Genomic DNA, 16,938 nt, shown 5'->3' with positions numbered 1-16,938 from the left:
GGCCCCTCCCCACGTGGGCCCGTCCTAAGCTCCGCCTCCCAGAGTCCGCGCACCGCCTGGCCATGTGCTACGACATAGTCAACGCCCCGCCCCAGCCCCGCCTCCTGAGCCCTTCTCTGGGTCTGGCCTTAGCCCCGCCCTAGGACCTGTCTCCTGGGCTCTGCTCCGAGTCTGGCCTCCTGAAACCAATGGCGTTTATCCCCGCCGTAATGCCCGCCTCCAGGACTCTTATCCTGCCCTCACGCAAGGCACCGCCTCCAGGACGCCACCAACCTGGACGCTTCCGAAGCCCAGCTTCCAGGATCGCCCTATCCTGGCCGCGCCCCAGGACCCGCCATCCTGGACTCTACCCAGGACCTGCCCCAACGACGTTAATCCTGGCCCTACCCCAGGCCTCGCCCTCATGCCGCTCATCCTGGCCCCACCCCAGGCCTCGCCCTCCTAAGCTCATCTTGGCCCCGCCGTAGCGTCCGCCCCCAGGACGCTCCTCCTGACCCTACCCCCAGGCCCCGCCCCCTCTCTGACCCCGCGCACTACCCTGGGCCCGCCCCCTTTTCGGTCCAGGCCCGGCTTCCGCCCGGTCTCCTGGCAACGCTGCGGCCCCGCCCACGTCATGGCGCCCGAGGAGAACGCGGGTACCAAACTCTTGCTGCAGAGTTTCGAGCGCCGCTTCCTAGCGGCGCGCACACTGCGCTCCTTCCCCTGGCAGGTGGGCGGCGGGGCGAGCGGAGAGGCCTGCGGGGCTGGCGGAAGTCCAGGGGCAGACGGGATGGGTCTCCGTGCTGAAACCCCCGGCGCTCCTGCCACGTGAGTTCCTGGGCTCTCCCCGGTCAGGGCCTCGAGACCCGGTCCCCGTCCCTGGGGCCTGGCCAGAGTCGCTCTCACCCCTCCTGCCCCGCGAGCTGGCGGCGGAAGCTGGGGGCGTCTCCACAGTCTTGGGGGGCAGACGCGCGTTCGGTGTGGGGTACAGTTCACGATCATTTTCATGACTTTTTAAAGGCGGTAATCGTTCTGCTCACTGGGACACAGCTGCCCTCGCCCATTCTAAAAAGTCAGCGCCCTCAGGCCCGCGGGTAACCACCTCCTCCTGAGCGCGGTGACCAGGTGAAAGGCTGTCCCTCGGGCCTCAGTGTTCTCATCTGTATGTCGAGCACTGCAGAGAATCAGCTCATGCGCTGAGGCTTTCACGCCTGTGATGGAAGAGACAGAGAAGGGGGTGGCCTCTCCTCTCCCTGGGGACCTGCCATTCTCAGCACAGGCGCATGGCAGGCAGCAGCCTCCCTTCTGCCAGCAGAGGGGCTTAATGCACCCTGCTCCATTTGTAATTCATGTGCGGTGAGCTCACTGGGATGAGTCAGTTTGGATATATATTCCTCCCTGGGTCTGCCCCATTTTATGGGGTGTTGCTTAATCATTTGCGTTATTCCATTGACATGAAATATTTAGCACTCAGAGATCATTTCTGGTCAGGAGAAATTTGTGCATTTTTAACCCAAAATAGAAACCTTCATAAAAGCATCATAGGTCTCCATTCAATATTGACTATAATTGTTCACATGCCCACGCTGAATGCTAACTTGGGCTCACCATCAACACCCACGAGGTGGGTACTATTATTATCACTCACATTTGACCAGAGGGATTGTTTGATTAGGGTGTAGTAGTTGAGAGTTCAGACCCAGGAGACAGCCTGCCTGCTTCGAATCCTGGCCCAACCCCTGGCCCTGTGTGACCTTGGGCAAGTGACTGCATCTCTCTGTGCTGTTGTTTTCTTATTAATAAAATGGTTGATATAATGATACCTACCTCTTAGGGTTGTTGTCAGCGTTGAGTACAAAAGCCTGTGGATCAGTGTCTGGCTCATGGCAAATGCATGTCGGTGTTAGCTAGTGTTTTTATTCAGTCTCAAAATGTTTAATAAATGCCTTCCATGAGCCAAGCACCATGGATCAGCAGTACCCATGATAGATGAGGCTCTGCTTGCATGGGAGAGCCAGAGAATAAACAAATAAATGAATAAACAAGAAAAGACCAGATGAGAGTGGCTTTAAAGCCAAGAAAACAGGGGAATGGTGAATGGAGCAACTGGGAAGAAGAGTCACCAAAGTCGGGGAATCAGGGAAGCCTTCCCCAAAGACGTGGCATTTGAACTGGGGCCTGAGTGGTGAAGCAGCCAGCCATGGGAAGGGTTTGGGGAACAGGATATGCAAAGGCCCTGTGGTGGAAACAAGCCAGCTGTGGTTGAGGAACAACAGCAAGGCAGCCAGTGTGGCTGGAGTGGAGTGAGCAGTGTGGGCCAGGGGTGAGGGAGAACAGGCCAGAGAGAGGGATTAGGACCAGGTCTTGTAGGGCCTTTTATGGCATGGAAGGAGCTCTGAAGCAATGAAGTGCCTTGCCGTGTGTCACATACCAGCCGAGACAGTCTGCCTAACTCGGGAGCCAAAGCTTGCTGCTGGACTTGCCACTGTAAGAGGACAATAACCCAGGCTGGTATGGGCACATTCTGCATTTCCACTTAAACTCAGATGGCAAGCCCATCAAACCTTGGTGCCATGGCTGCCCTGGTAATTCCTGGCTGACCAGTGCAACCAGGGAGCTGGCCCATGACCCGGGTGGCCGCCAAGTAGCCAGGACTAATGTGGCCAAGAGTCAGCCTTCTTCCTGTGACTCATCCAGGTGCACCCTGCGACATCTGAAGGGCAGGCTTTCAGCCGCTGTGGCTTCCACTTCCAACTGGCTCCACGTCCCCAGGGAGGGATCACATAGTGCTTTGCCAACACATTCTATTGCGTGTTTTAATGTTCCTGTGAATGCGCCCTTGAGATTTCTCTCTCCCGTCCACACGGAGCTTAGAAGCAAAATTAAGAGACTCATCAGATTCTGAGCTGCTGCGGGATATTTTGCAGAAGGTAAGAATTCCTTCATGAGTCCCTGGGACTCATGACCCTGCCTCCTGAATCTCTCCGGAAGACCTGAGAGAAGAACCACAGGTGTGCTTGTACCCTTTAAAAACACCCCTGTTCAAAGAACAAAACCATTGAGTCAGCACTGCAGGTAGGTGTCAGCACCTCCGACAGCTCCTGCGCTTTCGTTTTCTATCTAAGACTTAGACAAAGACATCAGAATATACAAAAATCTGCATGGGGTTGAAATCTAGGGAATGTTTTTTAAACCATCCTCAGCAAAAACAGAGATGACAGGTGCAAAACAGCTTCTAGCATTTGGTGGATGCTCAGAGACTTTCTTTTTTGCATTCCTGAGGCCTGTCCTGCCCACTCCTGTCTCCTCTAGACCTAAATGGGCCCTTGCTTTGCCCAGGGTGGGGTTTGGACTCAAGTGCATCTGCATGCAGGTGACAGCCAGGATCACCACCCGGCGCAGCCACAGCCTGACCTTGGCCTTGAGGGCCAAGTGCAGATCACCCTGCATCCTGGGTCTTCACCTTCGAAGGGCCATGAGCCCTTCAGAAAAGACAAAGCAATAGACTCCCTCCCAGAAAGAAGTGCACCAGAAGAATACATTTTCCATACTAACTCTGGAGGCAGACATTCTCCACCCCCACCCACCCAGCCCATCCTAGGAGCCCCGGTGAAGAATTCCTGTGCTAGAGGTGCACCAAGATGATCCATGTGGAAAAGATGCAGCCACAGCAGGGAAGACTTTCGGGGCAATACAGTAGGTCAGGGCTTCGAGCATGGAGATACCTGAAGTTATCTCGCACCCTGCTCTGAGTTTCACCCTGAGCCTCACTCTCGTAGGTGGTGAAGCATGAAATGTAGGGAGAGCTGCTTTAAAACCCAGCACAAGGCTGGGTGCACTGGTTCACACCTGTAATCCCAGGACATTGGGAGGCTGAGGTGGACGGATCACCTAAGGTCAGGAGTTCGAGACCAGCCTAGCCAACATGGCAAAAACCCATCTCTACTAAAAATAAAAAAAATTAGCTGGGCGTGGTGGTGCACGCCTATAGTCCCAGCTACTTGGGAGGCTGAGGCAGGAGAATCGCTTGAACCCAGGAGGCGGAGGCTGCGGTCAGCCAAGATCGGGCCACTGCACTCCAGCCTGGGCAACAGAGAGAGACTGTGTCAGAAAAAATGAAAAACCAGCACCAGCATGAAGAGCCTGTGTATTGCGTGGGGTACTTTGCTGCCCTTGGGAAGAATCTGCATCCCTCCCGGCCAGCAGGCACTGCGGACTGTCTCCTCCCTCTCCCTCCAGGCTCCTGTTTTCCCACCGTCCCCACTCCTGCTGCACCAGTCCCTCTGCCCTCCTTTCCAAGTGCCAGCCCGTGGCCACCTCAGAGCTTGCACAGGCTGTTCCCACTGCCTGGAACTTGCTCATCCTGCACTTGGCTTCTCTCAGCTTTAGCTGGAGTGTCACCCTGAGCGTCCCCTCCCCTCCATCCTGTCCCCAGGGACACACGCTCCAAGAGAGCAGTTGCTGAGTGGGCCTTCCCGCCTCTTCCATAGAGCCAGACAGTTGGCGACTGTCCTTACTGCAAGCCCTGGTTCACACTGGCTCCCCTGGGAGGGAGGTGGTTTGGGCCCACATGACCTGTGTTCCTGCTCAGAATGGGCATTAGAAATGCTGCCATATCCTGTGCCACTGCAGTGGAAGCATCTTTAGGAAACGGCTTATATCTTAAGACAAACTTCAGATGCGTGGGGCCAGAACGCCGTGTCCATCTACATCTTTGCTGAGGGATCGGGTAGCCTGGAGTTTGCCCTCTGCTGTGTTGGCTTGAAGCTCATAGGAGACTTAAGACGGGCTCTCGAGCCACCAACGTTCTGTCCTTTGCTGTAGACTGTGAAGCATCCTGTGTGTGTGAAGTACCCGCCATCAGTCAAGTGTGCCCAGTGCTTTCTCTCAGAACTCATCAAAAAGGTCAGCAATGGGCAGTGTCTGCCCAGTAGCTGGACAGCATAGCCACCTGTGTGCTGGAGCCCCCATCCTTCCCAGGCCCTGGGCCTGCTTTGCCAACCCCAGCATGGCAGGGGACTCCCCAGGCAACTGGCTGCAGCTGAGTGTGACCCATGGGAGACAGTGCAGGGCAGGAAGAAGGGGAGACCAGCGTCTCTCCCTCACTCTGCCTCATGGGGTTTCCACAGCAGCTGCTTCTCTGGGGCCCCAGCTCCTAGAATATGAATTCTCATTCCTACCAGGCTGGTCCAGCCCACAGCACTGGAACCCTCATCCACACCCTCTGTCCTGCCCGCTGAGGGGTTTGGAGTTTCCTGCTCTTGTCTGTCTCTGGGTTGCCCCACAGGCCCCTGTTGGAAGATTTAGCTCTTGTCATACCTTTGGAACTAGTTCCTCTGTGAATTCTCTGCATTGATCCTGTTGGAATGAGCTCTTTCCTGACTGATACAGGATGGATTTTATTTTTTACTTATTTATTTAGTTTTTTGAGACAGTCTCACTGTGGTGCCCAGGCTGGATTACCGTGGCACAATCTCGGCTCACTGAAACCTCTACCTCCTGGGTTCAAGCAACTCTCGTGCCTAAGAAGCTGGGACTACAGGCCCACGCCACCATGCCTGGCTAATTTTTGTATTTTTAGTAGAGACAGAGTTTCACCATGTTGGCCAGGCTGGTCTCGAACTCCTGACCTCAGGTGATCCGCCTGCCTCAGCCTCCCAAAGTGCTGGGATTACAGGCATGAGCCACCACACCTGGCCTAGGATGGATTTTAAAGATGGGCCCAAACATGCAGGGTTTGACATGAGGATGTCGAGAGGCCGTTCCTTAGTAGGCAGTAGCAGACCTGCTGAGTGAAAGGGCCACACTTTTAGCAAATAAACAATCCCCTGCTTCTCCAATACCTGCTTTCTCCCTAGTCCTACCCAAAAGCTTGCATCTGTGTTCACCAGCAGGTCTGCCCTGTGCCACCAGGAAAGGGCAGCAGTCACCCAGTGTACCCTGCTGCTGCCCTGTGAATCCTAGGACGGGACAAGCTGTGGAGAAGTAGCCTGCTGACAGCCACAGCCTGCAGCATGGGCCGCCCTCACAGTTCTGCCTGGGCTCACTTAAAAGCACCTTTTGTTTTCCTCCTCTCTGTTTGATCCAAACACAGAGCTCTCTGTCATGGTCACGTGGCAGCTCTCACGGAATCCTTGTTTCCTGCCCTAGACTACACCTAACCCTAACCTCTCAACACCTCTTGTTGAAGGCCCTCCCATCCAGGTTGCCCTACCAAGTGAAATTTTTTTTAGAGACAAGGTCGCTTGCCCAGGCTGTCCTCGAACTCCTGGGCTCAAGCAGTCCTCCCATGTCAGCCTCTAGATTAGCTGGGACTATTCGGCACACACCACCACACCCAACGAAGTGAATATTTTATATGCCAGCTGGCCGGTATTACACCATTCCATCCCAAATCTCCCCTCCAAACTTGGTGAAAATCATCTGACCATTTTTACAGATTAGAACGAAAGCAAACAAGCTCTCACTCTGTCTGCCCCCAGCACGAGGCTGTCCACACGGAGCTTTTGGACCAGCTGTACGAGGCGCTGGCGGAGACCCTGATGGCCAAGGAGTCCACCCAGGGCCACTGGAGCTATTTGCTGGTATGAGAAGGGCACCCTCCTCCCCCTCACAGCCCAGATACCCTTCCTGCACAGACAAAGTGAAAACGTGGGTGTGGGTTCAAATCCTGACTCACCCATTCTGCAGTCTTAGACATGAGGTCCGTTAACCTTCTTTAGCCTCAGTTTCCCTGTCTGTAAATCAAGCACTTCAACAACAACAGCATGTCTCGTGGGGTTGTTGGGCATTTGTCCAATAGGTGACACACACTACCTGCTTCACAAGGACCTGGTGCCCAGTCCTCAAAGAATATTTGACAGGGCTGGACATGGTGGCTCACGCCTGTAATCCCAGCACTTTGGGAGGCTGAGGTGGGTGGATCTGAGGTCGACAGTTCGAGACCAGCCTGGCCAATATGGTGAAACCCTATCTCTACTAAAAATACAAAAATTAGGCCAGGCGTGGTGGCTCATGCCTGTAATCCATCCCAGCATTTTGGGAGGCTGAGGCGGGGGGATCACCTGAGGTCAGGAGTTTGAGACCAGCTTGGCCAACATGGTGAAACTCCATCTTTACTAAAAATACAAAAATTAGCGGGGTGTGGTAGTGGGCGCCTGTAATCCCAGCTACTCGGGAGGCTGAGGCAGGAGAATCTCTTGAACCCAGAAGGTGGAGGTTGTAGTGAGCCGAGATCACGCTCTTGCACCCCGGCCTTGGCAACGAGAGCGAATCTTTGTCTCAAAAAAAAGTACAAAAATTAGCCGGACATGGTGGCACACACCTGTAGTCGCGGCTACTTGGGCAGCTGAGGCAGGAGAATTGCTTGAACCCAGGAGGCAGAGGTTGCAGTGAGCCAAGATCGTGCCACTGACTCCAGCCTGGGTGACAGAGCTCAAAAAAAAAAATAAGATAAAGCATAGATACAGAAAACCACAAAGGAAAAACATAGCATATTGAATCATCACAAGGCAGCCACCCCTTCATAGCCACACCTGGCCCCTGGCCACCACTGACCTGTGCTCCATCGCCAGAATTCCGTTGTCTCAGGAATGTTCGATGAATGGAATCCTGTGTGGCCTGAGATGAGTGTCTTTCATGCCGCGTGACACCCTTGAGGCCTGTGCAAGCTGTTGGTATGTCAACAGTTAGCTGCTTCTCATTGCTGAGTGGCGATTCGTCCTGTCATGGTTTATTCAGCCATGTGGTGGATGGCTACTTGTCTTCTAAGCCACTTGTTTTCTGATTGCTGGACTTACTGTCTCACCCTCTCTTGGTACAGCCCTCAGAAGGCTCGGTCACACTCTCCGAGCACAGCCATCATCTCCCACGGTACCACAGGCCTGGTCACATGGGACGCTGCCCACTACCTTGCAGAATGGGCCATCAAGAACCCGGCAGCCTTCACTAACAGGTGACCTCGGGGCACAGGGCAGCCGCCATCTACCTTGCAGAATGGGTCATTGAGAACCCGGCAGCCTTCACTAACAGGTGACCTCGGGGCACAGGGCAGGGCACCGAGGCAGGCTTACCCTGGTGCAGTCGAAGACACGGTCCCCTTTCCTCCCGCCAGGACTGTCCTAGAGCTTGGCAGTGGTGCCGGCCTTACAGGCCTGTCCATCTGCAAGATGTGCCACCCCCGGACATACATCTTCAGCGACTGTCACAGCCGGGTCCTCGAGCAGCTCCGAGGGAATGTCCTTCTCAATGGCCTCTCATTAGAGGCAGACATCACTGCCAACTTAGATAGCCCCAGGGTGACAGTGGCCCAGCTGGACTGGGACGTAGTGACGGTCCATCAGCTCTCTGCCTTCCAGCCAGATGTTGTCATTGCAGCAGGTAATGCCCAGCCCCGGGCATCCTGTGCAGGCGGTGTCCTTGCAGCTCTACCCAGCTCTTGGCTCTGGGAAAAGGGAACAATGGATGCTGTCGGGCATGGACATGATGGGGCTTCCAGAAGAGTTACTGCGGGCCTCCAGGGTGACATCAAAGGACAGGGGTGCCTCTTAAGGTGACCTTCAAGCCACAGCCCTCTTGTTGGAGACAGGCATACTCCCGTTACAGTCGTCACCACATGGCTCTGTCCCAGAGCCATGCCCTGTGTCCTTCAGAGACCACAGGAGGAAAACAACCACTTCTGGGATGAGGACAGGGCCCTTGAGAGAAGGTGGTGTTTGGCTGGGCCACCAAAAACGCCTCACCCCTGCCAGCACACTCAGTCCCCTCTCTGGTGGAACAGAGCTCTGCCTGTGGTCCTGGGTCCCAGCCCTGAAACCCACAGTCCAGCGGTGGCCAGGGACACAGGCCCACCCCTGCAAGCCAGCAGACCAATCGGCAGACACCTGAAACACGAAGTTTACGGCAGGGTCAGGCTTTCTGTCATTCAAAGCCCTCTAGATAGGCCGAGAACCAGAGCTGGTTTTTTAAGGAACACCAGTGAGTCTGGAGATTTTTTTCTTTTGCTTCGGTCTTTTGCAGCTTTGTCTACTAAGGGTTCTCCTTTTTCACCCAAGTAATTGCCCTTCCATCTAATGGCCCAAATGGTCAAATGGCATCTAATAGTCTCATATGACCGCTGCCTCTCTGGCCTCGCCCTGCTGCTGAGGTCAGCATGAACTGGAACTTTCCACTTGTCCCTTTCAGTAACCTGAAGCTTTCATCGTAGACGTGCTGTATTGCCCAGAAGCCATCGTGTCACTGGTCGGGGTCCTGCGGAGGCTGGCTGCCTGCCGGGAGCACCAGCGGGCTCCTGAGGTCTACATGGCCTTTACCGTCCGCAACCCAGAGACGTGCCAGCTGTTCACCACCAAGCTAGGTGAGCCCCCACGCCCACCCGGGCCTGCATGGTCCCCGAGCTGTCCCTGCAGGACTCCAGTGGAAGTGAAAGAACTGGGCGCCAGCAAAAAGCTAGGATGCCCCACACTCCCACACCATGCGGGGAACTCGGGCAGAGGCCGGTGAGCAGGGTGGGCTTGGGGCGTGGGGGGCTTGCAGCAGGAGGAGGGCAGCTCAGCACAGGGAGGGAGGGTCTGAGCCCAGCAGCCCTACTATGTGCTTCAGAGCAGGTTTCCCTAAGCCCTTGGGCCTCGGTTTCCTCATCTATAAAATGGAGGTGGCGGGAGGGGCAGTTGGGGTCAGGGCTGGACACAGCTGTGGCCTGCAGGATGCTGGAGCACAGGCTGTACAGGCGGATCCACCACATCACTGTCCTGAGCACCCAGCTGATGGAAGACGAGCAGGGTGACTATAGAGAAGGGGAACTGGCCCCGTAGTGGGCCAGCCACTGTCCTGAGACCTGACATTGGTCAGCCCCCAGCACCTGTGAGGGTGTTCTGTCATTGTCCCATCTCACCGACAAAAACACTAGGACACACAGAGGCCAAGCGACCCCCGAGCTCCCGCAGACTGCAGCCCAGCCACCTGGCTCTCGTGCCTCCACACTACACCCAAGCCCCCCATTGCCACCAGCCTCTGCCCCAGTTCCCCGTGAGCACAGCCCCTCCTGGCAGCCATGTGCACAGATGCACCCGCAGCAGCCTCTGCCTGCACACAGAGACACGGACGACCCAGTGCCTGTCCACGTGGGGCAGCCCATTAACTACAGAGCCAACAAACAAGCCAGCACACGAAGACATACTGGGTTCCACGACAGAGTCCCGCACAACCTCGCACAGGAGGCTGGCTGGGTGCGGGGCTCAGGCCTGTCATCCCAGCACTTTAGGAGGCTAAGGCAGGAGGACTACTTGACCCCAGGTGTTCAAGACCAACCTGGGCCACATAGTGGGACCTCATCTTCACAAAACATACAGAAACTAGCCAGATGTGGTTGCACACGCCTGTAGTCCCAGCTACTCGGGAAGCTGAGGTGGGAGGATGGCTTGAGCCCACAAGGTGGAGGCTGCAGTGAGCCCTGATCTCACCACTGCACTCCAGCGTGGGCAACAGAGCAAGACTCTGTCTCAAAAAAGCAAAAAAGCAAAAAAAAAAAAAAAAAGGAAGTCTTTCTTCAGATACTTAGGTGAAAAAAAACATGCAATATCTTTTAAGTGAAAAAAACAGTGCCAAGCAGCGCACATAGTATAAGCCCCCACCAACCATTTTTTTTTTTTTTTTTTTTTTTTTTGAGACAGAGTCTGGCTTTGTATTGCCCAGGCTGGAGTGCAGTGGTGCCATCTCGGCCCACTGCAACCTCCCACCTCCCAGGTTCAAGCTATCCTCCCATTTCAGCCTCCTGAGTATCTGGGACTACAGGTGCGTGCTACCACGCCTGGCTAATTTTTGTATTTTTTGTAGATTCGAGGTTTCTCCATGTTGGCCAGGCTGATCTTGAACTCCTGACCTCAAGTGATCTGCTGCCTCAGCCTCCCAAAGTGTTAGGAATACGGGCGTGAGCTACTGCGCCCAGCCCCATTTTTGTTTAAAAACTAATAATAATCACCCACACGTGGTTATGAGTACCTATATTCCAACTACTCAGGAGGCTGAGGCGGGAGGATGGCTTAAGCCCAGGACTTTGTGGCCACCTTGAGGAACATAGCAAGACCATCTCAAAAAAAAAAATGTATCAAAATAATCATTTTCACATAGGTATACCTATAGGGGAAAACCTAGAACATATATATAGCAGGCTTGTCCAACCTGTGGCCCAACACAAATCTGTAAACTTTCTTAAAACAATATGAGGTTTTTTTGTGATTTTTTTTCTTTTAGCTCATCAGCTATTGCTAGCTTTAGTGTATTTTATGTGTGGCCCAAGGCGATTCTTCTTCTTCCAATGTAGCGCAGGTAGGCCAAAAGATTGGACATCCCTGATATACACGTTAACAGGTGCCATCCTTGGATGGCAGGATTATAGAGATTGCTACATGTTCATGTCTGTACTACTTCATTTTTATAAATACGCATTTTCCACTCGTAACAAAAAACCGTGATTGAAAATCATCCCGGGTCACAGTGTCTCATGCCTGTAATCCCAACACTGTAAGAGGCTGAGGCTTTGGGAGGCTGAGGTGAGCAGATCACCTGAGGTCAAAAGTTCAAGACCAGCCTGGCCAACACGGTGAAACCCCCATCTCTACTGAAAACACAAAAATTAGCCAGGCGTGGTGGTGCACGCCTATAATCCCAGCTACTCGGGAGGCTGAGGCAGGAGAATCACTTGAATCTGGGAGGCGTTGCAGTGAGCTGAGATTGCGCCACTGCACTCCAGCCTGGGGAACAGAGTAAAACTCCATCTAAAAAATAATAATAAAAGAGGCTGAGGCAGGAGCATCACTTAAGGCCATGCGTTCAGGACCCCATCTCTACAAAATAAAAAAAATACTGGCATGGTGGCATGCACCTGTCATCCCAGCTACTCAGGAAGTGGGAGGATTGCTAGAGCCCAGGAGTCGAGGCTGTGGTGAGCAATGACTGTGCCACTGCACTCCAGCCTGGGTGACAGAACAAGATCGTATCTCAAAAAAAAAAAAAAAAAAAAATTCTGGCTAATGGCTCTTCAGACATCTGTGCTTATGAGAACACCAGCCCCTTCTAAGCTGTGTGTGTGTGTGTGTGTGTGTGTGTGTGTGTGTGTGTGTTTTGAGATGAAGTCTCACTCTATCACTCAGGCTGGAGTGCAGTGGCACAATCTCGGCTCACTGCAACCTCCGCCTCCTGGGTTCAAGCAATTCTCCCGCCTCAGCCTCCCAAGTAGCTGGGATTACAGGCACCCGCCATCGTGCCTGGCTAATTTTTGTATTTTTGTAGGATGGGGTTTCACCATGTTGGCCAGGCTGGTCTTGAACACCTGACCTCAAGTGATCCACCGGCGTTGGCCTCCCAAATTGTTGGGATTACAGGCATGAGACACTGTGCCCAGCCACTTTCTAAGCTTTGTGAAGAGTGGGTTGGCGGAGCAGCCAGGTAGATGTGGGTTCAGATCTCTGCTTCTGTCCTGCTGTGCCAAGTGCTGGGGCAGACGCGGGCAGAGAGTGGACAGCTGCATGGTGCCTGCTGCTAGCCATTTCTATGCAAAACCAGATTTCTGGTCCCTTCCTGGAGGCCAATTCTAGGTACTTGGGTGGGCCTGGGAACCTGTGAACCAAGTAAACTGACTTAGACACCCCCCACCCCGCCAGGCCTGTCCTAGCAGCCCCACACAATACGCTCATGTCCTGTCCCCAAACACCGCCATCCTCAAACACGTGCTCTGTTTCCAGGCTGGGCTGGGATCAGATGGGAAGCGGAAGCTCATCATGACCAGAAACTGTTTCCCTATGGAGAGCACTTGGAGATGGCAATGCTGAACCTCACACTGTAGGACTCATACACGACTCCAACGGGATTGTGAGAATCAAATCACTCTCGTGGGAAGAATTTTTATATGGGAAAGCGGATAAAACTTTCATTGGACTGGAATGTTTGGAGAATGTTAAATTCCAAATCAGGAACCACAAACTGCCCTCTAATAAGACATCAGCTATCTAAGCGTGTGGGTGCCCCCTTTCTGCCAGCAGTTCTGGTTCTTAAGAAAATCACCATAAATCATACATGAAAATTCTGGCTCCAAAAATAGCATTTTCTTTGTGCAAATAAAAACGTGTGTATCAAGTATGATGTTCCCCCAACGTGGACACACTTGGTTCCTCACAAAGCCAAGCCCACTGCAGCTGCCACATCCCTGGATACACTCGGTTCCTCACAAAGCCAAGCCCGCTGCAGCTGCCACATCCCTGGGCTTATGGTGCAGCAGGTGCTTTTTTCAAGACAGGAATCAAAGTGCTAGGAACATGGCAGAAAGGTGACACCTGGAGACCAAATGCAGGATGAGGAGTACTGCAGAGGTCACAGGGAAGTCACAGAACAGTAATACGCTAGCAGGGGCATGGGGCGTGAAGAACAGAAGAAGACAGGAAGCATTTCGGAGACTCCAAAGAAGAAATCAGGGCCAACCACAGCTTCCTGGGTCATTCACCAGGTGGCACCACTGCCGTCATTTCAGCTTCTGGCCACTGGGAGGCGCTGCTCGAAAGGGTTTGCCCTGAGACTCCAAGAAGAAGCTGCGGGAAGGACAGCAGGGGCCCTGGGGTTTTAGCCTCTGGCCCAGGAGTTATGTGTCCATAACCAAAGGGAGCACAGTCTGCACCCAGCTCTCATCCCATCAGAGCTGCTGCGACTCCCGCAGGTTCTTCTGGAACTGGTTTAGCTTGCCTGCAGGATCAGGAAAGTTTGAGAAAAGCATCTGCAAAATACTGAAGAGCAGAGCTTACCTCATTGCCTGTCCCCACCCCATCCCAGGTCACCACCTGGATGACCCCAGCTCCCCGACCCAACAACAACCCCTCCCAAGTCCCTAACTCCCTCACTTGGACTTGAGACCCTTCACATCCCAGCAGCGCTCCACCTCCATCTTGACATCATGCTTTCTGGAAACTTCCCCGTATGTCCCACTTTCCCACACTTGGTGCCCTGGAGCACCTTCCGGCCTCTACATGATGTACGTTCCCCTGTGAACACCCTCCTCTCGGCCTCTGGCCAACACAGTCCCACCCATCTGTGGGTAACAAGGGGGTGTTCTTTTCAGCCTTGCTAAACTGTCTGAATCAAGGATCACAAACTACAGCCTGCAGGCCAAATCCAGCCCACAGCCTGTGTTTGTAAATAAAGCTTTATTGGAACAAAGCCACACCCCTTAATCTACAGATGATCTGTGGCTACTTTCACACCACAACAGAGTACCATGGTTCTGACAGAGACTGGGGGACCCAGTCTAAATGACTTCTGACCTGGACCTTTACTGAAAATCCTCCCAATCATTCTGTTGACAAGAATGATGTATTACTTTTGGCAATAAGAAACAAGTAACCTTTGCAGAATTCCACCCATCTTTCAAGGCTGGTCCCAGAATTTCCCTTAGCCTACGCACCTACCTGATCCTGATCACTTCCTAAACTGCAGCCCCGCCCACCCGGCTCCAGCATCATTTGTGGAGTCTCAGCTCCATAAATCCAGAGGGCAGGTGGGGTTGTGTCCTAACTTTACCAAGCCTACCATACCGAAATGGGACAGCAGAGTAGGCCAGCCTCTGTGACTTCTGCTCCCTCCCTAGCTTTTCCACCAGACCCCGCATGGTCCCACCCTGGCTGTGTGAAGCAGGGATCAGGGAGCATGGCTCGGTGCCAGTCTCCAGAACTCTGTCCACCCTGCCGTGGTGGCAGACATGGCTACCTGCAGCTGAGCTGCCAGTTCCTCTGAGTCCTCAAAGACCAGGCCATTTTCTTCATGTTTCACCAGCTCATGTAAACTGCAGAGAGAACAAAGGGAGCCCAAGAGTTTCCTGGAGAAGACACCAGACCCCTGGGGTGCCCAGCTGGGCTCCCACCCACCCCACGCTCAAGCCAAGCTGGGGGTTGGAACAGGGTGTGTGGCTTCTGGGAGGTGGTTCTTAGATTTGGCATCTGAAGGGTATAAAGGCCTGGGGGGGTGCACATCAAAATGGTCAAACCGATTTGAGGAGAGAGCCTTAAGGAAGGTTTGTACCTTCTGTGCTGGATGCTCTTCAAGGACTGAAGAATTATTTTTGCATGTTTTTCTTAATTCCATGGCCAAGGAACAAGTAAAGGCAACCCCCTGGGGACTGGTTCAGCACATAAAAGATGACTTTTCTAGGACACCAGATTTGATCCCGACATTCCCTGAGCTCAGCTCACACGAGAGGCTCGCATCCCTGAATCCCATCCAGGGGCCGGCTCCTGAGCAGGGGCCAAGGGCTCAACTTTTGCTGGGGCTACTGCTTCTAGAATCTCCTCTAACTCCACCCTTCCAAACACCCGTCTATGCTGGGTGGAGTGAGGCCACAGCATGACACTCATTTAACTGATTCAAACCCACCACGTGAGCTTGGCCAAAAGGGACATGGTGGGAGAGAAAGAAAGAAAGAAAACCATGTAAGCCTGCAGGCAATTCCCGCCAATTCTACTCTAGGAGCAAAAGCCCCGAGTGGAGTTCTGTTATTTAAGGTGCTTTTTTTTTCATACTGCGTTGGTGCAAAAGTAATTGCCATTTTTAATGGCAAAAACCGTGATTACTTTTGTACCAACCTAAATATAACATGAGCTCTAAATGGAAGCAACTACTTCAGTGAGGCTCAGCCCAGCCACAGTAACTGCAGGGCTCCTCCTCATGGCCTCCAGTGTGGCTGGACTGACCGAGGGGCAGGGCCTCACTGTGGGCAGCTCACTCTGCACTGCTTCCCCCTCAGCGGTGGATCTGTGAAGCTATCCCCAGAAAAAATTCGGGTTCTGCTCCTACCACTTGAAGTTCATGGCACACGCAGGCAAACAGCACCTGAATATGTCCACCACCTTCATGGGCAGGTCCAGGCCACTGGAGGACGTGTCCAGACAGACATCCAGGTCCACCGACCCTGCTAGGCAAGAGGGATGTGGTCAGAGCGCTGGTCTCTGCTCTGGGAACACAAATCCTCCCAGCACAGTGAGGCAACATCCCCCGAGGGGAGTGAAAATTGGATAAGGCCCCCGACATCCCCAACCACAAGTGGCTTAAGCTGGCCAAGCAGCCACACGGCCTGGCTGGGACATCTGAAAATGTAAGTTGACACTTTTTCTACGTAACCACAATTTGATTTTTTTGTTGTTGTTTTGTTTTGTTTTGTTTTGTTTTGAGACAGAGTCTCACTCTGTCACCCAGGCTGGAGTGCAGCGGCACAATCTCAGCTCACTGCAACCTCCACCTCCCAGGATCACCTCCCGCCTGTAATCCCAGCATTTTGGGAGGCCAAGGCGGGCAGATCACCTGAGGTCAGGAGTTCAAGACCAGCCTGGTCAACATGGTGAAACCCCATCTCTACTAAAAAAAAAAATGCAAAATTAGCGAAGCGTCGTGGCAGGTGCCTGTAATCCCCGCTACTCAGGAGGCTGAGGCAGGAGAATCGCTTGAACCTGGGAAAGAAGAGGTTGCAGTGAGCCAAGATCGCGCCATTGCACTCCAGCCTGTGCTACAGGAGCGAAACTCCGTCTCAAAATAATAATAATAATAATCATAATCATAATAATCATAAACCACAGCACACCCACCACAAACCAGCTGTCAGTGTGAAAATAAAGCCAAATAGCTAAACATTTCTAAAGATTAGCTGGGGCCAGGCATGATGGGTCACACCTGGAATCCCAGCACTTAGGGAGGCCAAGGCGAGAGGATCACTTGAGGTCAGGAGTTCAAGACCAGCCTGGCCAACATGGTGAAACCCTGTCTCTACTAAAAATACAAAAATAAGCCAGGTGTTGTGGAGAGCTCCTGTAATCCTGTAATCTACTCGGGAGGCTGAGGTGGGAGAATCGCTTGAACCCAGGAGGCAGAGGTTGCATGAACTGAGATCATGCACTCCAACCTAGGCAACGGAGCAAGACTGTCTAAAAC

General features: G+C 53.3%; 1 protein-coding gene and 1 pseudogene across 1 annotated transcript in view; one reads left to right on the top strand and one right to left on the bottom strand.

Annotated features, from left to right (window-relative positions):
- Nucleotides 1–283: 283 nt before the first annotated feature.
- Nucleotides 284–13,111, top strand: LOC117979762 (protein-lysine N-methyltransferase EEF2KMT-like; annotated as a pseudogene).
- A 422-nt stretch (nucleotides 13,112–13,533) lies between these two features.
- Nucleotides 13,534–16,938, bottom strand: part of ALG1L2 (ALG1 chitobiosyldiphosphodolichol beta-mannosyltransferase like 2) — a 68,904-nt gene continuing 65,499 nt past the window's right edge. The window contains 3 exon segments of the mRNA XM_063602696.1: nucleotides 13,534–13,741; nucleotides 14,728–14,803; nucleotides 15,811–15,925. Of these exon segments, the coding sequence (XP_063458766.1) occupies nucleotides 13,610–13,741; nucleotides 14,728–14,803; nucleotides 15,811–15,925 (323 nt within the window). The 3' untranslated portion in view covers nucleotides 13,534–13,609.

The sequence above is a fragment of the Pan paniscus genome, chromosome 2 (assembly GCF_029289425.2).
Source record: "Pan paniscus chromosome 2, NHGRI_mPanPan1-v2.0_pri, whole genome shotgun sequence".
NCBI lineage: Eukaryota > Metazoa > Chordata > Mammalia > Primates > Hominidae > Pan > Pan paniscus.
This window is presented reverse-complemented; position numbering and strand designations above follow the sequence as displayed.